Below are 22,768 nucleotides of genomic sequence, written 5' to 3' on the forward strand. Positions count from 1 at the left end.
CTATTGCATTATATATATATATATATATATATATATATATATATATATATATATATATATATATATATATATATATATATATATATATATATATATATATATATATATATATATAATTAGGGATGTCCAACTCTTTAATTACCGATACCGATATCAACCGATACCGATATCAACCGATATATACAGTCGTGGAATTAACACATTATTATGCCTAATTTGGACAACCATGTATGGTGAAGATAAGTTACTTTTTTTTAAAAATAATAAAATAAGATAACTAAAAAAAATTTCTTGAATAAAAAAGAAAGTAAAACAATATAAAAACAGTTACATAGAAACTAGTAATTAATGAAAATGAGTAAAATTAACTGTTAAAGGTTAGTACTATTAGTGGACCAGCAGCACGCACAATCATGTGTGCTTACGGACTGTATCCCTTGCAGACTGTATTGATATATATTGATATATAATGTAGGAACCAGAATATTAATAACAGAAAGAAATGGGGGGAGGGAGGTTTTTTGGGTTGGTGCACTAATTGGAAGTGTATCTTGTGTTTTTTATGTTGATTTAATTAAAAAAAACAAAAAAAACCGATGCAGATAATTAAAAAAATGATACCGATAATTTCCGATATTACATTTTAACGCATTTATCGGCCGATATTATTGGACATCCCTATATATAATATATATATATATATATATATATATATATATATATATATATATATATATATACATATATATATACATATATATATATATATATATATATATATATATATATATATATATATATATATATATATATATATATATATATATATATATATATACTACCGTTCAAAAGTTTGGGGTCACCCAAACAATTTTTTGGAATAGCCTTAATTTCTAAGAACAAGAATAGACTGTCGAGTTTCCGATGAAAGTTCTCTTTTTCTGGCCATTTTGAGCGTTTAATTGACCTCACAAATGTGTTGCTCCAGAAACTCATACAGATAATAAAAAAAACGATACCGATAATTTCCGATATTACATTTTAACGCATTTATCGGCCGATATTATCAGACATCCCTATATATAATATATATATATATATATATATATATATATATATATATATATATATATATATATATATATATATATATATATATATATATACACATATATATAGATATATATGTATATATATATACACATATATATATATATATATATATATATATATATATATATATATATATATATATATATATATATATATATATATATATATACACACTACCGTTCAAAAGTTTGGGGTCACCCAAACAATTTTGTGGAATAGCCTTCATTTCTAACAACAATAGACTGTCGAGTTTCAGATGAAAGTTCTCTTTTTCTGGCCATTTTGAGCGTTTAATTGACCCCACAAATGTGATGCTCCAGAAACTCAATCTGCTCAAAGGAAGGTCAGTTTTGTAGCTTCTGTAACGAGCTAAACTGTTTTCAGATGTGTGAACATGATTGCACAAGGGTTTTCTAATCATCAATTAGCCTTCTGAGCCAATGAGCAAACACATTGTACCATTAGAACACTGGAGTGATAGTTTCTGGAAATGGGCCTCTATACACCTATGTAGATATTGCACCAAAAACCAGACATTTGCAGCTAGAATAGTCATTTACCACATTAGCAATGTATAGAATGTATTTCTTTAAAGTTAAGACTAGTTTAAAGTTATCTTCATTGAAAAGTACAGTGCTTTTCCTTCAAAAATAAGGACATTTCAATGTGACCCCAAACTTTTGAACGGTAGTGTATATCTGATAGTATATATCTGTATCATGAATCAATTTAAGTGGGCCCCGACTTAAACAAGTTGAAAAACTTATTGGGGTGTTACCATTTAGTGGTCAATTGTACGGAATATGTACTGTACTGTGCAACCTACTAATAAAAGTCTCAATCAATCAATCAAACCTTATTGCTGACATGCTGCCTGCAATCCGGTGTATATTGCATACGTCATCGCAACATCCGGTTTGGGTTGTACAATCATATTCACACATCTGAAAACAGTTTAGCTCGTTACAGAAGCTACAAAACTGACCTTCCTTTGAGCAGATTGAGTTTCTGGAGCATCACATTTGTGGGGTCAATTAAACGCTCAAAATGGCCAGAAAAAGAGAACTTTCATCTGAAACTCGACAGTCTATTCTTGTTCTTGGAAATGAAGGCTATTCCACAAAATTGTTTGGGTGACCCCAAACTTTTGAACGGTAGTGTATATATATATATATATATATATATAACCATTTAACTAGCTTTGTGTGACGTACCTGAAGAAGCCCCGGATCCGCTTGTGTCTTTGTCAGCGCCGATGTACTCGCCGGCGATTCCTATCCAGAAGAGTTGGCAGCTATGCATACAGGTATGTAGTCTTTGCAATCAGCTCTACCTGTCGTTACGGTGGCTGTTGGAGAGCAACGAAAATTACTTTTTTATCCCAAAGAGATCAATTTGAGAGCACAGAAAAACCTTAAATTGCAAATCAGGCAAGCCAATGAAAAGCAAACCCTATTATAAGTAAAAAAAAGTAGTTTGCGTGTCCAAAGCTATTTTTCAGAGCATGATCTTAAAGAATAATGTCATGAACGTAATGGGTTTCACTGGGGCAAATCATTTGATAATAATCCACATCTTGCAACCTCCCTGAACATATCCAAATGCAGCAAAATTCTACTTACTCCTCTTTTTCAACCCAATGTCACTGATTGCATGTGACACACGAAAACATACACCCACAAAATGATTTCTCACTTGGTACTTGGTCCCTACGGCATTTTTCCACCGCAGGAACCTTTACAAGAATGTTCCAATTTACCCGGGTGAATAAAAGTACCGTATTTTCTGGACTATAAGGCGCACTTAAAATCTTTTTTTTTCCCTCGAAACCCGACAGTGCGCCTAATGTGCGGAATAATTCTGGTTTTGCTTACCGACCTCAAAGCTATTTTTTTTGGTACATTGTACACAAATTAACGCACAATGAAACTTGGTCCAGACTAGAGCTCCACTCCAATTTCCGGCGGTATTAGGACATGTTGAAATAAAAGCAATACATATAAAAAATAAGTAGGGATGTCCGATAATGGCTTTTTGCCGATATCCGATATTCCGATATTGTCCAACTCTTTAATTACCGATACAGATATCAACCGATATATGCAGTCGTGGAATTAACACATTATTATGCCTAATTTGGACAACCAGGTATGGTGAAGATAAGGTACTTTTTTTTTAAAATTAGTAAAATAAGATAGATAAATTAAAAACATTTTCTTGAATAAAAAAGAAAGTACAACAATATAAAAACAGTTACATAGAAACTAGTAATGAATGAAAATGAGTCAAATTAACTGTTAAAGGTTAGTACTATTAGTGGAGCAGCAGCACGCACAATCATGTGTGCTTACGGACTGTATCCCTTGCAGACTGTATTGATATATATTGATATATAATGTAGGAACCAGAATATTAATAACAGAAAGAAACAACCCTTTTGTGTGAATGAGTGTGAATGGGGGAGGGAGGTTGTTTGGGTTGGTGCACTAATTGTAAGTGTATCTTGTATTTTTTATGTTGATTTAATAAAAAGAAAAAAAAATAATAATAATTTAAATGGGGGAGGGAGGTTTTTTGGGTTGGTGCACTAATTGTAAGTGTATCTTGTGTTTTTTATGTTGATTTAATAAAATAAAAAAAATTAAAAATTAAAAATACCGATACCGATAATAAAAAAAACGATACCGATAATTTTTCGATATTACATTTTAACGCATATATCTCTAAACATCTCTAAAAATAAGTGTATATGTTGGAAATAAGAACATGTTAAGAAAGTACTTTCAGAATTCTAAAATATGTAAAATATAGTTATAGAAAAAGGTGCGGCAACATTTGATATTTACAGACAAAATTAATCTATAAAGTACATATTCACATGTTTGGCATTTATTTGTTGGTGCTACTTCGTACTTAGATTTAGTACTTGCACATGTATGTGCCTATATATGTGTATATGTATGTATGTTGGGGCCAAAACATTTGTTAATATGCACAATAAAATTTTTTTAAACTATTTATTAAAATAAGACCAGAGACGGTGTGGCTCGGTTGATAGAGCGGCCGTGCGGAGGACTTGAGGGTTCCTGGTTCGATCCCTCGTCATGTCCATTGTGTCTTTGAGCAAGACACTTCACCCTTGCTCCTGATGGGTCGTGGTTGGGGCCTTGCATGGGAGCTCCCGCCATCAGTGTGTGTGAATGGGTGAATGTGAAAATAGCGTCAAAGTGCATTGAGTACCTTGAAGGTAGAAAAACGCGATACAAGTATAACCCATTTACCATCTAAAACCAGCAAATTAATCATTGTAAAGATTATAATGACATGAAAGCTATGTAATTGATTAATAAGGGGTATTGTTTTCATGTTTCATTGTAAAAGTATTTGTTTAATATCTGCACTTTACTGTGCAGATATTATTATGATTATTAGCAATCATAATAACCATTGTTGTTATGATTGTTTTTAGTTTTTATTCAGTTTCAAAAGTGAATAAAAAAATTAATAAAATACTACTTTATTCGGAGTAGTTTGATTGAGAAGGACTATTTTCATTAAAGGGGAACTGCACTTTTTATTTCTATTTTGCGTATCGCTCACAATCCTTATGTAAGACAAGAACACACATGATTTTTGTATATATGCATTCTAACTAATAAATGCAAGCAAAATTCAGCTTAAAATAGAGTTCACAGGGGGAGGGGGGAGGGGGGGGGGGTCACTCTATTCTGCCTATAAAGCGCTTTTAAAAAAACCAAAAAACACCTCCATCAATGTTTTATATACACGCTGTAAGTTTCTATGTAATGTAGTACCTGGCACATTTATTATAAGATTTAATATCTACGTATTTTGATCGTATTAAGCTTACGGCAGCCCATAATTTCAAAAACACATCACAACGTTCACTTTTTCATCCAACATCATCACTGATTATTACTCACTGCAGACTTCATGAAACAACAAACATAACAAAATATCACTTACTGTACAATGTCTGCTGTCACTTGGATGCCGACTGTTGGGATGTTATATATGTTAATATTCCTATTGAGATGACAAATGACTCATCATTCTTGTGAAGAAAAAAAGGGGGGTGGAACCGAGCGTCTTGTTTTTTTCTCGGTCCCTCCGGGTCTAAATTGGATGCCATAGTTGACCAACTTTTCGGATTATGTCCTCATCCTTCTACTATCAAGGTGAGAGGCATGATTTACAAACCCCGTTTCCATATGAGTTGGGAAATTGTGTTAGATGTAAATATAAACGGAATACAATGATTTGCAAATCATTTTCAACCCATATTCAGTTGAATATGCTACAAAGACAACATATTTGATGTTCAAACTGATAAACTTTTTTTTTTGTTGCAAATAATCATTAACTTTAGAATTTGATGCCAGCAACACGTGACAAAGAAGTTGGGAAAGGTGGCAATAAATACTGATAAAGTTGAGGAATGCTCATCAAACACTTATTTGGAACATCCCACAGGTGAACAGGCAAATTGGGAACAGGTGGGTGCCATGATTGGGTATAAAAGTAGATTCCATGAAATGCTCAGTCATTCCCAAACAAGGATGGGGCGAGGGTCACCACTTTGTCTACAAATGCGTGAGCAAATTGTTGAACAGTTTAAGAAAAACCTTTCTCAACCAGCTATTGCAAGGAATTTAGGGATTTCACCATCTACGCTCCGTAATATCATCAAAGGGTTCAGAGAATCTGGAGAAATCACTGCACGTAAGCAGCTAAGCCCGTGACCTTCCATCCCCCATTCTGTACTGCATCAACAAGCGACATCAGTGTGTAAAGGATATCACCACATAGGCTCAGGAACACTTCAGAAACCCACTGTCAGTAACTACAGTTGGTCGCTACATCTGTAAGTGCAAGTTAAAACTCTCCTATGCAAGGCGAAAACCGTTTATCAACAACACCCAGAAACGCCGTCGGCTTCGCTGGGCCTGAGCTCATCTAAGATGGACTGATACAAAGTGGAAAAGTGTTCCGTGGTCTGACGAGTCCACATTTCAAATTGTTTTTTGGAAACTGTGGATGTCGTGTCCTCCGGACCAAAGAGGAAAAGAACCATCCGGATTGTTCTAGGCGCAAAGTTGAAAAGCCAGCATCTGTGATGGTATGGGGGTGTGTTAGTGTCCAAGACATGGGTAACTTACACATCTGTGAAGGCGCCATTAATGCTGAAAGGTACATACAGGTTTTGGAGCAACATATGTTGCCATCCAAGCAACGTTACCATGGACGCCCCTGCTTATTTCAGCAAGACAATGCCAAGCCACATGTTACATCAATGTGGCTTCATAGTAAAAGAGTGCGGGTACTAGACTGGCCTGCCTGTAGTCCAGACCTGTCTCCCATTGAAAATGTGTGGCGCATTATGAAGCCTAAAATACCACAACGGAGACCCCCGGACTGTTGAACAACTTAAGCTGTACATCAAGCAAGAATGGGAAAGAATTCCACCTGAGAAGCTTCAAAAATGTGTCTCCTCAGTTCCCAAACGTTTACTGAGTGTTGTTAAAAGGAAAGGCCATGTAACACAGTGGTGAACATGCCCTTTCCCAACTACTTTGGCACGTGTTGCAGCCATGAAATTCTAAGTTAATTATTATTTGCAACAAAAAAAAAAGAAGTTTATGAGTTTGAACATCAAATATCTTGTCTTTGTAGTGCATTCAACTCAAAAGGGGTTGAAAGGGATTTGCAAATCATTGTATTCCGTTTATATTTACGTCCAACACAATTTCCCAACTCATATGGAAACGGGGTTTTTATGATCTAGAATAAACTTTCACAAGCTCTGAGGCGAGAAAGAAGCTTTTCAGCTAATGACGTCAGCATCAAGCTTGTTAGCCCTCTGTGATCACGGCGCCGCTATAGTGTGTCTGCGTTATCTCTTTTAATAACAATATCACTAATACTTGGTTATCATTTAAGTCACGAAAATCTAAAAATAGTACTGATGGCATTTTTTTGGATGATTATTTAGAGAGCTTTATGGTCGGAATAGAGGCCCTCAACCTTGGCTTCATTGTACCCGGACTTTTAGTCAGTGGCCTAGTGGTTAGAGTGCCCGCCCTGAGATCGGTAGGTTGTGAGTTCAAACCCCGGCCGAGTCATACCAAAGACTATACAAATGGGACCCATTACCTCCCTGCTTGGCACTCAGCATCAAGGCTTTGAATTGGGGGTTGAATCACCAAAAAAGTACCGCTGCTGCCCACTGCTCCCCTCACCTCCCAGGGGGTGAACAAGGGGATGGGTCAAATGCAGAGGACACATTTCACTATCATTGACTATCGTTGGTACTTTAACTTGTATTTACGAGTGAGAATGCATAAAAAAAATACATCTGTCTTCTTTTCTTTCATAATGATTGTGGAAAAAAAAGTGCCGTTCCCCTTTAAAGGAGTGGATGGGTCCTTGTCTCGCATCATCAGTTGGTCTTTAGTGTGAGACTGTTACTTAAATGACAATCAAATGCCACCGCGTGTTTGGTGCATTTCCTTGATCATGACGCCAATTTAGGATTTGTGGATTCCTCTTTTTCAGAAACATGATTGGCGGCTGAAGGAGTGACAGGCTGACCGTTATCAGCTTCGATGGCGTGGAACAAGCAATGCAGGACTAAGCCATCAGTCCCGTCGTGCTCCACTGTTCCACTGAGCCTCCTCGTCTTACTGCTCGCTGGCCTGAGCACAGCTGGGCCGCCCCGACCAGCACGCCCTCCCCTGCTGTCCGGACAGCCTTTTATCATTTTCTGGGCCATACCCGATTCCTCCTGCTCCGCCAGGCCAGATCCTGGATCTTTTGGAATGGAACGTGAAGGCCGGGTGGTGGTCTTCTACGAGGACACGCTGGGAAACTACCCGTATTTCCTGGATAAAGACACAAAGGTCAATGGGGGTTTACCACAGAACACCCGGCTGGACAACCATCTGCAGAAAACTCAGTTGGACCTCGACGCGGCGTTGCCCGCCCCCAGGTTCCTCGGGCTGGGGGTGCTGAGATGGTCCGAGTGGCTACCCCAGTGGTTGAGAAACAGGGAGAAGAAGGCCGTTTATCAGGCAGCTTCCCGGAACCTCCTGAAGGCGTTCTTCCCTAACTGGACTCCCGAGGAGGTGGAGAAGTGGTCACAGGTAAGGAATACTGCTAGTAGAAAACGAAAAAGAAAGTTTGGGGTAAAAACATGCAGATATTGTAATGTTTCGGTTTTTGTTAGTAATCTGTCTTAAAAGGTCTAATGAAAAATATTTTACGAAAAGCGGAGCAATTTTCCCCAAAATAATTCATCCATCCATTCATTTTCTATCGCTTGTCCCTTTCGGGGTCGCGGGGGGTGCTGGAGCCTATCTCAGCTGCATTCGGGCGGAAGGCGGGATACACCCTGGACAAGTCGCCACCTCATCACAGGGCCAACACACTCACATTCACACACTAGGGCCAATTTAATGTTGCCAATCAACCTACGCCCTAGGGCAGGGGTGTCCATTTGCGGCCCGCAGCTAATCGTTTACCAGCCCCCCACACATTCTGCAAAAATTGCAAAATTGATAGTATTGCAAAAATAAAAATAAAAACATGTAAAAAAAAGTGGAATGAGGTGAAATCTAACGAGAAAAAGTTGCAATGTTGACACAAAGCTGCCATGCAGGCTGTTTTTTTTTTTCTTTTGTCTTTTTTTTGCCATTGTTAAAAAAAAAAAAGACAAAAAATCTCTGTTACAATGAATTATTACTTCAAAAATTTGACTTTAAAATATTTTATGTGGAAAAAATATTGCATATATTGTGTGGTTGCCATAAAAAAACATCAAAGTTTTATTCGACAAAAGAGCATAAAACAAACAAAATAATAGTTCAAACGTAAAATCGACAGGTATATCTGAAGTTGATCTCGTAATTTAAGTGTTAAAAGTTAAAAAAAAAACTAATAAAAATGTATCACTTTATGAGTGGGGGACTTTTTGGATCCATAATATATTTAGTAGGATTTTATTTAACATTTCACTGTGATTACTCAAAAATATTAAAGAATTAAAATCAATGGTGTCCTGCATTATTGATCTTTTAGGGCTCTAATTACTAAATACTGCATATTTCAGTTTTACTATAAAAAACAAAGTTGTCTTTGACAGAAAAGGCATAAAACATTTTTTTTTTTTAACTTTATATCAACCTGAAGTTAATATAGAGATTTACTGTAAGCGTTAAATAAAAAATAATAATAATTTTGACTTATTTTTTACATTTTAATGTCTGACACCCTTTATGGTCCCCGGAGCCCTAAAGGTTAAAAAAAAAAAAAATCCATACATTTTGTTAAGGTTTGAAAATGAAAAATATCAAAATGGCCCCAGCATGCTTTAATTTTTCCGTGTGCAGCCCTCAGTGGAAAAAGTTTGGACACCCTTGCCCTAGGGCATGTTTTTGGAGGTGGGAGGAAACCGGAGTACCCGGAGGGAACCCACGCAGTCACGGGGAGAACATGCAAACTCCACACAGAAAGATCCCGAGCCCGGGATTGAACTCATGTAACTCCAATTAATCTGACTCAGAAACACACAAACATTACCAAAAAGATCAATTTTACAGGACGTAATTATAGTTTTACATGCAGAAAACAATGTAAAATACAAATAAATGAGGAATAAAATGGATCACTTTTACCTTAATTGAAGATTTTTGTTGGCAAAAACGGAGATTAGCGGAAAAGGGGAAAGAATAGTCAGGCAGACGTACTTCACTACGAGTTATTTCTTGAATTCCATAGTGTCTCTCATCAAAGTGCTGGCACTCGCAACTTTCTTTGGTACCATGGTGGCTTATTTTGCAGTAATGCTCAACAAAAAAGAACAGCGAGTAAGACCCCCATGGATGGAATTTGAGGACGGAACGGGGCAGTTTTTGTCCCTTTTACTTTTAAAGGTCCAAAAATAATGTTACACAAGTCAAACAATAGCGCCAGGTGGAAAACAACTACCGTATTTTTCGGAGTATAAGTCGCTCCGGAGTATAAGTCGCACCGGCCGAAAATGCATAATAAAGAAGGGAAAAAACATATATAAGTCGCACTGGAGTATAAGTCGCATTTTTGGGGGAAATTTATTTGATAAAAGCCAACAACAACAATAGACATTTGAAAGGCAATTTAAAATAAATAAAGAACAGTGAACAACAGGCTGAATAAGTGTACGTTATATGAGGCATAAATAACCAACTGAGAACGTGCCTGGTATGTTAACGTAACATATTATGGTAAGAGTCATTCAAATAACTATAACATATAGAACATGCTATACGTTTACCAAACAATCTGTCACTCCTAATCGCTAAATCCCATGAAATCTTATACGTCTAGTCTCTTACGTGAATGAGCTAAATAATATTATTTGATATTTTACGGTAATGTGTTAACAATTTCACACATAAGTCGCTCCTGAGTATAAGTCGCACCCCTGGCCAAACTATGAAAAAAACTGCGACTTATAGTCCGAAAAATACGGTATTTATTTTATTTATATGTATATATAAATAAAATAAATATATATATACACATATATATGTCTTAATTAGATTATCCAAAAAATAGTGCTCGATACCGTGGTAGAGCGTAATATGTATGTGTGGGAAAAAATCACAAGACTATTTCATCTCTACAGGCCTGTTTCATGAGGGATTTCCTCAATCCTCAGGAGATTTTAATGGAAGCATTCACATACCATGGTTTATATATATATATATATTATATATATATATATATATATATATATAAAAGAAATACTTGAATTTCAGTGAATTCAAGCCAAGTATTTCTTTTATATATATATATATATATATATATACATATATATATATATATATATATATATATATATATATATATATATATATATATATATATATATATATATATATATATATATATATATATAAAAGAAATACTTGAATTTCAGTGAATTCTAGCTATAAATATATTCCTCTCCCTTAACCCCGCCCCCGAACCCGCCCACCCCGACCCACCTCAACCCCCCCCCCCCCCAATCTCCCGAATTCGGAGGTCTCAAGGTTGGCAAGTATGACCCCCGCCTTCCGCCCGAATGCCGCTGAGATAGGCTCCAGCACCCCCCTCGACCCCAAAAGGGACAAGCGGTAGAAAATGGATGGATATTAATTCCGATTATAAATCAATTAATTATTTTTTTGTAAGAACCAATTTATAAAAGGACATTTTTAGGCCAAGTACATGCAACCGAGATGGAGTTTTTCTAACCTGTAACCTGTTATGAAAACATTTTACTATAATTATTATACCAAATAATCCAATGCAAAAATCTGTTCGAATCAAGAATCGATTATGAATCAAATCGTCACTCCAGGAATCGGATCGAATCGTTACTGCCCAAAATATCACACCTAAAGAAGAAATTTAAAAATCTCAAGGGGATTCGAATAGATCCATCCATCCATTTTTTCTACCGCTTGTCCCTTTTGAGTCGCTGGGGGCCGGAGCCTATCCCAGCTGCACTCGGGCAGAAGGCGGGGTTACACCCTGGGACAAGTTGCCGCGTCATCGCAGATACTCATTTGAATTGCTGTATTCAACACAAAGTTAAATCGTGGAACTGAGAAAGTATATAAAAAAAAAAAACTAGGGCAAAAGTTTTTGTGGAAAAACAAAATGATCCGAAAACCGAGGTATCTTCTCTTCATGTTGCTGCGGTCCCATCTGCTGACTTCAGAGCGACTGAGGATGTAAGCGAGATGCACCCCAGGTAGCGCAGCAGCGGCAAAGAAGACTTTGTGACAAAGTGTGTCTTTGCATGATTTTCCCAGCAGATAAATCAGGACATTCCGGTAATAACAAAGATTAAGGCTGTGCTAGAATAATCCTTCGCTATCAGGGTGTAGCACACACATGGATTAATGGTGGGCTTGTGCGTTTCTATGGAGGCGAGGTTGATAGCTAATTCACTCGACGAGGAGGTAAATATCTTGCTAAAGAGCACTTTGTCAGAAGGATGACGGGATCAAACCCGCAAGTTAAAGGGGAACTGCACTTTTTTTGGAATTTTGCCTATCGTTCACAATCATTATGAAAGACATGACGACGGATGGATTTTTTTTTTCATGCCTTCTAAATATTCAATAAACGTAAATAAAAGTCCTCTGTTCCGCCCAGAAAATCTGATAAATAACCATTCAAAAAGCGCCAACATTACTCCATTTACATTTCGTGACTTGAATATTAACCAGATATTAGCGATATTGTTATTATAAGCGCTAACACAGACAAACTATTTAGAGCGGCGGCGGGATCACTAATGTGTGTCTCTATGTTTACATCATCGAGTGGTCTGCTGTTTCCTCGCTTCCTTGCTCCCTGTAAATTGATTATAAATCATAAATCATGCCTCTCACCTGGACAGAAGAAGTCTGAGTAGGTAATCTGACAAATTGGGACACTTTGACAGCCATTTAGGACCTGGAACTGGCGAGGACGACACGAAAAGTGCTTGTTTCCCCGCCCCCCCAACCCCGTTTCTTCGTGAGGATTATGAGATATTTTTCATCTAAATGGGACTATAACAACATCCGATCAGTCAGCATTCTAATGACAGCAGAGCTTGTACTGTAAGTGATGTTTTAGTATGTTCGTAGGCTCTTATGAAGTCGGCAGTGTGTAGTAATCAATGATGAAGAAAAAAAAAAAAAAAAAGAGCAAAAACATTTTTTTATAATTTTTTTTTTTTTTCTTGTTTTTTTAGACATGTATTTCGTGCACACGAGAAACTATCTCGTGCGCAGGAGAAACTTTCTCGTGCGCAGGAGAAACTTTTTAAAAAGTTATAAAAAAAATTAATAAATGTATATATTTTTTTTTAGACATGTATTTTTTTATTTATTTTTTTAGACATGTATCTCGTGCGCACGAGAGATACATGTCTAAAAAATGTTTTAAAAAAAATAAAAATTATTTAAAAAAAAATTCCCCCATATCCCTTTTACATTTGAAATCAATGTAAAATGATCAAAATACGTAAATATTAAATGTTATTATAAATCTGCCTTTACATGTATACTTACATCATGTATATAAAACCTCAATGGAGGTGTTTAGGTATTTTTTAAGAGCTTTGTAGGCGGAATTTAGCAGCTTTCATAGGCTCCATTGTAAGCGGACTTTTGATCGAATTTATTTAATATTTAGAATGCATATTTTTTAAAAATCCATCCGTCATGTCTTTCATAATGATTGTGAACGATAGGCAAAATTACAAAAAAAAAAGTGCAGTTCCCCTTTAAGAGACAACCACTCTGAAAAAATGCTAAAAATGTGAGGGAAAGATAAAAAGTCCACACAACTAATTAGAGATTAAAATAAGATAATTTTGACGGTTTAGTTTATTTGAAACGAGCTTAAAAAGTGACATTGAAGTACATCACTTTTACATAATTCATCGTGTCTGGAAAAAGTAGTAGGAAGAAGCAGGGCTTTTTTAATCCTACCCCTTTTTAATGTTTTAGCAAATACTGATCATTTGTTCACTTCCTGTATTTATTTTATTTTGATTCATTAGTAGTGAAGTAAACAGAATTTGTGGATGTCTTGATCAATATTTTAAAAAATAATTAAATACAGAAATAATAAAATAAACAAATCATGAATAAAGGAGTGAAAGTTAAGGTATTCACAATTTCAAATATTAAATGCAAAGCACTTTTTAAAGCACAGAATAGATATGTAATATGTGGGACTTTTTGGGGCAAATTATCATTTTTGGTAACCAATTTACAAACCAAAAATTACAATTTAAACAAGAGAAACAAATAAATACAAAGAAAAATATATACCGAAATGTATTTATTATGAAATAAAAATGATTTGAAAAAAGTGCTCGGATAATGTTGTCAAACTATTTATTTAACATTTCCAGCCATGATTAATCGTGTTAGTCGTGTGTAGGTGCGATACATGAAGTTATGGCCGCCACGATATTGCGCTCGCTTGTAGTTGTTGCGTTTTTATTTAATATCTTACATTGAACAAAGGATTGCCATCTACAACGTCAAATATATTGTGATATATTGTGTCTTAAACATACTTGGCCAATACATTTGATTCTGAGTATTTTGTTTACTCAATGTAATCCAATGTTTAGCCATCAAATGCATTTCTTGCGGTCAGTGGTCATACAGGCAAGTTTAGCGTTGGAGTGTAACAAAGGTGGGAAAACACACAATCAGTGGTCAAACAGGTGTGTTGAATCATAATTAGGAAATGTCGGGATAAACAATACAATATACTAGGGATGTCCGATAATGGCTTTTTGCCGATATCCGATATTCCGATATTGTCCAACTCTTTAATTACCGATACCGATATCAACCGATACCGATATCAACCGATATATGCAGTCGTGGAATTAACACATTATTATGCCTAATTTGGACAACCATGTATGGTGAAGATAAGGTACTTTTAAAAAAAATAAATAAATAAGATAACTAAATTAAAAACATTTTCTTGAATAAAAAAGAAAGTAAAACAATATAAAAACAGTTAAATACAAACTAGTAATTAATGAAAATGAGTAAAATTAACTGTTAAAGGTTAGTACTATTAGTGGACCAGCAGCACGCACAATCATGTGTGCTTACGGACTGTATCCCTTGCAGACTGTATTGATATATATTGATATATAATGTAGGAACCAGAATATTAATAACAGAAAGAAATGGGGGGAGGGAGGTTTTTTGGGTTGGTGCACTAATTGTAAGTGTATCTTGTGTTTTTTATGTTGATTTAATAAAAATAAAAAAAACAAAAAACAAAAAAAACGATACAGATAATAAAAAAAACGATACCGATAATTTCCGATATTACATTTTAACGCATTTAACGTAGGACTTCCCTACAATATACATAGTGACAAGACTCAGTCTGGTAGAAAATAAATACTTTGCATGATGTCAATTTATGCAGCAAGACACCAAAGTACAAATAAGTATTCAAGTAAATGTAGTAAATCACCTTCTGTGTGTGTGTGTGTGCGTGTGCGTGTGCGTGTGTGCGTGCGTGTGTGTGTGTGTGTGTGTGTGTGTGTGTGTGTGTGCAAAGTCTACCCAGCGTGGTTATTTAGAGAAAAGTCTTGTCTCTCTTCGCTGCCGGCACCTTGCAGAGTAATCCAAACTGATCCCGTTATCTGATGATCTCTGATTGGCTCTGCAAAATTAAACGTGAGGTCACTGGTACAGCAAGCATCAGGAGGAAGAAAAAAAAAAGACGGGACATTTTTTTTATTTAGATTGAATTTATAAATAAGAATATATTTTTAGTCTGTTGCCAGGCAGAATAGTGTATTGTCATTATGCACCATTTTCTGCAGGGTTAGTTACATAAGGGCTCCCATTAAGCCAGCAAATGAATCCATCTGGTCTTTTATACAGTCTGTATTCCAATTCTAAATATTGCATTTTCTGTTAAAGTGGTATTAATGTTCCTGGGATACACTACATTATAGACACTATTCACTCGTGGATGACACTTTTGGTGGCACTTTAACATCAACAGCTACAAACCCCGTTTCCATATGAGTTGGGAAATTGAGTTAGATGTAAATATAAACGGAATACAATGATTTGCAAATCCTTTTCAACCCATATTCAGTTGAATATGCTACAAAGACAACATATTTGATGTTCAAACTGATAAAACAATTTTTTTTTGCAAATAATCATTAACTTTAGAATTTGATGCCAGCAACACGAGACAAAGAAGTTGGGAAAGGTGGCAATAAATACTGATAAAGTTGAGGAATGCTCATCAAACACTTATTTGGAACATCCCACAGGTGAACAGGCAAATTGGGAACAGGTGGGTGCCATGATTGGGTATAAAAGTAGATTCCATGAAATGCTCAGTCATTCACAAACAAGGATGGGGCGAGGGTCACCACTTTGTCAACAAATGCGTGAGCAAATTGTTGAACAGTTTAAGAAAAACCTTTCTCAACCAGCTATTGCAAGGAATTTAGGGATTTCACCATCTACGCTCCGTAATATCATCAAAGGGTTCAGAGAATCTGGAGAAATCACTGCACGTAAGCAGCTAAGCCCGTGACCTTCCATCCCTCAGGCTGTACTGCATCAACAAGCGACATCAGTGTGTAAAGGATATCACCACATGGGCTCAGGAACACTTCAGAAACCCACTGTCAGTAACTACAGTTGGTCGCTACATCTGTAAGTGCAAGTTAAAACTCTCCTATGCAAGGCGAAAACCGTTTATCAACAACACCCAGAAACGCCGTCGGCTTCGCTGGGCCTGAGCTCATCTAAGATGGACTGATACAAAGTGGAAAAGTGTTCTGTGGTCTGACGAGTCCACATTTCAAATTGTTTTTGGAAACTGTGGACGTCGTGTCCTCCGCACCAAAGAGGAAAAGAACCATCCGGATTGTTATAGGCGCAAAGTTGAAAAGCCAGCATGTGTGATGGTATGGGGGTGTATTAGTGCCCAAGACATGGGTAACTTACACATCTGTGAAGGCGCCATTAATGCCGAAAGGTACATACAGCTTTTGGAGCAACATATGTTGCCATCCAAGCAACGTTACCATGGACGCCCCTGCTTATTTCAGCAAGACAATGCCAAGCCACATGTTACATCAATGTGGCTTCATAGTAAAAGAGTGCGGGTACTAGACTGGCCTGCCTGTAGTCCAGACCTGTCTCCCATTGAAAATGTGTGGCGCATTATGAAGCCTAAAATAGCACAAGGGAGACCCCCGGACTGTTGAACAACTTAAGCTGTACATCAAGCAAGAATGGGAAAGAATTCCACCTGAGAAGCTTCAAAAATGTGTCTCCTCAGTTCCCAAACATTTACTGAGTGTTGTTAAAAGGAAAGGCCATGTAACACAGTGGTGAACATGCCCTTTCCCAACTACTTTGGCACGTGTTGCAGCCATGAAATTCTAAGTTAATTATTATTTGCAAAAAAAAAATAAAGTTTATGAGTTTGAACTTAAAATATATTGTCTTTGTAGTGCATTCAACTGAATATGGGTTGAAAAGGATTTGCAAATCATTGTATTCCGTTTATATTTACATCTAACACAATTTCCCAACTCATATGGAAACATGGTTTGTATTTTTGTAATTTTCATCGAGGCGTATGGCAGTAAGCAGGACATCATACCATGTCTTCACTAAAAAAGATGATTATTGTGACAATTTTAAGTGCGGTTAGCCAAACGTGGCGCAAGTAATATTAAAAAAAACAAGAAAGTCATCTGTGAGGCACAGCATCAAGCAGCATATCATGCAGTCGTCTCCTAATTAAAGAAGCGTATTTCTGTGAGAATGTACGACGAGCCACACACCATGCATTCAATTAGTAACAAACACAAGCCAAGTCTTGACTAATTTATACTAAGTTTATTTCTGTGACAATAAAATTGAAGTTCGACTAGCCACATGGCATACACATTTAATGCAATGATTTGCAAATCCTTTTCAACTTGTATTCAATTGAATAAACTGCAAAGACAAGATATTTACAAGATATAAGAATTTTTTTTTTTTCAAATAATCATTAACTTACAATTCAAAGGCAGCAACACATTGTAAAAAAGTTGGCACAGGGGCATTTTCACCACTGTGTTACATGGCCTTTCCTTTTAACAACACTCAGTAAACGTTTGGGAACTGAGGAGACACATTTTTGAAGCTTCTCAGGTGGAATTCTTTCCCATTCTTGCTTGATGTACAGCTTAAGTTGTTCAACAGTCCGGGGGTCTCCCTTGTGCTATTTTAGGCTTCATAATGCGCCACACATTTTCAATGGGAGACAGGTCTGGACTACAGGCAGGCCAGTCTAGTACCCGCACTCTTTAGCCCCGCTATCGTAACATGTGGTTTGGCATTGTCTTGCTGAAATAAGCAGGGGCGTCCATGATAACATTGCTTGGATGGCAATATATGTTGCTCCAAAACCTGTATGCACCTTTCAGTAAGTCTTCACAGATGTGTAAGTTACCCATGTCTTGGGCACTAATACACCCCCATACCATCACAGATGCTGGCTTTTCAACTTTGCGAATGGTTCTTTTCATCTTTGTTCCAGAGGACACGACATCCACAGTTTCCAAAAACAATTTGAAATGTGGACTTGTCAGACCACAGAACCCTTTTCCACTTTGCATCAGTCCATCTTAGATGAGCTCGCTGTTTCTGGGTGTTGTTGATAAATGTCTTTTGCTTTGCATAGTAGAGTGTTAACTTGCACTTACAGATGTAGCGACCAACTGTAGTTACTGACAGTGGCTTTCTGAAGCGTTCCTGAGCCCATGTGGTGATGTCCTTTACACACTGATGTCGCTTTTTGATGCAGTACCGCCTGAGGGATCGAAGGTCCGTAAAATCATCGCTTACGTGCAGTGATTTCTCCAGATTCTCTGAACCTTTTGATGATATTACGGACCGTAGATGGGGAAATCCCTAAATTCCCTAAATGAGAAATGTTGTTCTTAAACTGTTCGACAATCTCAGTCTTTTTTGCCACTTGTGCCAGCTTTTTTGAAACATGTTGCAGGCATCCAATTCCAAATGAGCTAATATTTGCAAAAAATAACAACGTTTTTCAGTTCGAACGCTAAGTATCTTGTCTTTGCAGTATTTAGTAATTAGAGCCATAAAAGATCAATAATGCATGGATTTTAATTCCTTAATATTTTTGAGTAATCACAGTGAAAAGATAAATAAAATACCACTAAATATATTTGGGATCCAAAAGGTGCCCCACTCATAAAGTGATACATTTTTATTAGGTTTTTCTGTTACTTTCAACACTTAAGTTACGAGATCAACATCAGATATATCTGTCCATTTTACGTTTGAACTATTATTTTGTTTGTTTTATGCTCTTTTGTCAAATAAAACGATGTTTTTATATGGCAACTACACAAGATATGCAATATTTACCACATAAAACATTTTAAAGTGAAATATTTGAAGTAATTGTAGCCTTGAAAATAATTCATTCTAACATGGATTTTTTTGTCATTATTTATTTTTTTGGGAGCAATGGCAAAAAAAGAAAAAGAAAAAAAAAAGAAAAAGAAAAAAAAAGCCTGCATGGCAGCTTTGTGTCAACATTGCAACTTTTCTCGTTAGATTTCACCTCATTCATTTTTATTTTTGCAATAGCATTTCCAGAATGTGTGGCGGGCCGGTAAACAATTAGCTGCGGGCCGCACTTTGGACACCCCTGCTGTAAGGGGTCCAGGATTGTTACGGACCCTTTTCCTGGATGAAAATAGTAATGATTATTATCAATAACAGCTATATTACCGTATTTTTCGGAGTATAAGTCGCTCCGGAGTATAAGTCGCACCGGACTATAAGTCGCACCGGCCGAAAATGCATAATAAAGAAGGAAAAAAACATATATAAGTCGCACTGGAGTATAAGTCGCATTTTTGGGGGAAATTTATTTGATAAAAGCCAACACCAACAATAGACATTTGAAAGGCAATTTAAAATAAATAAAGAATAGTGAACAACAGGCTGAATAAGTGTACGTTATATGAGGCATAAATAATGTGCCTGGTATGTTAACGTAACATATTATGGTAAGAGTCATTCAAATAACTATAACATATAGAACATGCTATACGTTTACCAAACAATCTGTCACTCCTAATCGCTAAATCCCATGAAATCTTATACGTCTAGTCTCTTACGTGAATGAGCTAAATAATATTATTTGATATTTTACGCTAATGTGTTAATAATTTCACATATAAGTCGCTCCTGAGTATAAGACGCACCCCCAAACTATGAAAAAAACTGCGACTTATAGTCCGAAAAATACGGTAGTCATCATTTTTCTGTGACAATGAAATCAAAGTACAAAGGTGCTTAGCCAAAGGGTGCGTATATTATATATGGAACAAAAATAAAGCCAGTCTTCGGGTAGGCATAGCAGCATATCATGCAGTGTCTTGACTAAAGAACTTTACTTTGCTTAGAAATGCACACCTTTGTCAGCAATACAAAACAAACACGAGTTGAAACCGAGACAAGACTGTAAGGCAGGGGTGTCCAACTCAAATACAGAGTGGGCCAAAATGTAAAACTGAACAAAGCCGCGGGCCAAGGTTGAACAAATTAACCTTTCAATAGGGACCCAAACAAGTTTTGCATTGAATATTGAACAAGCAAGTCTTATATAACTTTATAGTGACATGCAAAATCGAGTTTCAAATAATAATAATAAAAAAAATATCAATGGCATATCAAATACAATTTTCTATTTGCAGCCTTCTGAGGTAAATATCAACATTAACTTTTTCCACAGGCTAATAAATTTGAAAATAAAATAACAATGAATAAACCAACCATTCAGGACTTTAAACTGCTCAGTGTGCAACACACTGATCTAATCTGATGTGCCCAAGCCAGATACCTGCCATCTTTTCTTGGATGCTAGTTCATTAATGTCGGGGCTCAGGCTTTGAGCTGAGGCAACCTTCATTATCGAACGAAGGTGTTCATCAGTCATTATATCTCGTAGTCCACCCGGACCACAGTCTTGCCTTTAACGTCCTCTACGAGCTGTCGTCACGTCCGCTTTTCCTTCATTCTAACAACGTGCCGGCCCAGTCACAAGATACAGTATGTGCGGCTTCTGTACGCACACACACGTGAATGCAACGCATACTTGATCAACAGCGATACAGGCTACACTGAGGGTGACCGTATAAACAACTTTAACACTGTTACAAATATACGCCACACTGTGAATCCACACCAAACAAGAATGACAAACACATTTCGGGAGAACATCCGCACCGTAACACAACATAAACACAACAGAACAAATACCCAGAACCCTTTGCAGCACTTACTCTTCCGGGACGCTACAAAATACACCCCCCACTACCACCAAGTTTGACACCCATGCTGTAAGGGGTCCAGGATTGCTACGGACCCTTTTCCTGGATGAAAATAGTAATGATTATTATCAATAACAGCTGTATTATTATTATTATTATCATCATGAATGAGTAATGTATATGTTCTTTACCCAGATGGACTTCGAGGCAGCTGCCCAGTCAGTAATCATGGAAACTCTGAGGGAGGTCAAACGCTTACGTCCCAAAGCTTTATGGGGTGTCTCCCCTTACCCGAGCTGCTACAACGGCGAACCCGCCCAAACCGCTTTAGCCAACTACACCGGCCAGTGCCCCCCTGTTGAGAAGACCCTTAACGAGGAGCTCCTGTGGCTGTGGAGACGCTCGTCCGCCCTGTACCCTCTTCTGTCCCTGGAGAAGCTACAGGTGGGTGACGGGTGAAGCGCACCCCATTTAAAAATGAGGCCAATGCATGAATAAATAAGCACACCTTGACAATCATGTGAGATATGTGACATCATACCTGTTCTGCAGGTACAATTGCTCTCATCCTGGCCGTTTTGTTCACAGGGTGGAACGTCCTCAGGGAGGCTTTATATGTCCAGTGAAATCCAGGAAGCTCTCAGAGTGTCCTCCCTGGCCGGAGCGACGTTCGATCTTCCTGTATTCCCACTGATCAACAGTGTGTACGCCTCCACCAACACGTTCCTGTCACAGGTGGGGTATCAGTGGGCTTTGGGCTTGCTTGCTTTTTAGCACAGAGATAGTCAATTCACTAAGAATGTTTTCCTTTTATTCTGCAGGGGCTCAATTGCCTAACAGTTAGATGTTAAAGCAGCCATTTAATTAACAGTAAACCCCCGAGGTGCTGCGAGTCAGCCAGTTGTTGGGGTAGCGACCTTGTGTGTCAGCATGTCTGTGATCTTCTTTTAATTCTTTTTTTATTTATTTATTTATTTATTTATTTTTATAAATAGATTTAATTATTTATTTATTTATTTTTCCCCCCCTTTTTAAAAAAAATATATTTTATTAATATTATTATTATTATTATTATGTATTTATTTATTTTATTTATTTATTCCCCTACCTCGGGGGGGGGGGACTCGGCGGGGCGGTTGCTGGTTGTTCCATCTCCATCGTTGGGGTCCCTGCGGGTGGGGTGGGTGGTTCCTGTGGCCCCGTGCTGGGTGGTCCTGTGGCGGCCGGCTTGGGTGGGGTGGCCGTGGGCTGGCCTCGCTGCGCTCTCCGGGGGTGGGGGGGGGCTCGTGGGGGCCCTGTTGCCGGTGGGGCGGGGGCGGTCTTCCCGTCCGGTTGCGGGGGGTCTCCGGGCCCCTCGGGCGGGGCGTCCCGCCTTTCTGTCCGTGTGGGGTGTGGTCTCTCGCTGGCTTGGGGTCTGGCTTCCCCCTGTTTTTCTCGTGCCTTGTCCTCTGCCGGGTGCGTCTGTCTGCGGCCTGCTGCTGGCCCTTGTGGGCGGCACGGTGGGCCAGGCTCTGGGGTTCCTGTCGCTGTCCGTCTTGGCTGCGTGGGGGCGGTGGCCCCTGGTTCCCTGGGCACCACGCCTACTGTTTGTGAGATGGGTTCTCTGGGAGGCTGGGGCCGTACTCTGGCTCCCGCACACACTGGGAGTCAAATGTATTGTACATGCAAATTCACATATACTCACACACATACATACACACATACATAGGTACCTACGCTCCCACATAC

At 37.6% G+C, this 22,768-nt stretch overlaps 1 protein-coding gene across 4 annotated transcripts in view; it reads left to right on the forward strand.

The window, feature by feature from the left end:
• Positions 1-22,768, forward strand: part of si:dkey-72l14.3 (Glyco_hydro_56 domain-containing protein) — a 79,634-nt gene that overhangs the window by 39,863 nt on the left and 17,003 nt on the right. For 3 of the 4 annotated variants that reach the window (XM_062054465.1, XM_062054466.1, XM_062054467.1), the window contains exons 2-4: positions 7,690-8,276; positions 21,236-21,484; positions 21,629-21,775. In XM_062054465.1, coding sequence (XP_061910449.1) covers positions 7,740-8,276; positions 21,236-21,484; positions 21,629-21,775 — 933 coding nt within the window. In that variant the 5' untranslated portion in view covers positions 7,690-7,739. Of the gene's footprint in view, positions 1-2,303; positions 2,420-7,689; positions 8,277-21,235; positions 21,485-21,628; positions 21,776-22,768 lie in introns of those variants that run through there. The other variant, XM_062054468.1, reaches the window with a different exon arrangement.

The sequence above is a fragment of the Entelurus aequoreus genome, linkage group LG07 (genome assembly GCF_033978785.1).
Source record: "Entelurus aequoreus isolate RoL-2023_Sb linkage group LG07, RoL_Eaeq_v1.1, whole genome shotgun sequence".
Classification (NCBI taxonomy): Eukaryota; Metazoa; Chordata; class Actinopteri; order Syngnathiformes; family Syngnathidae; genus Entelurus; species Entelurus aequoreus.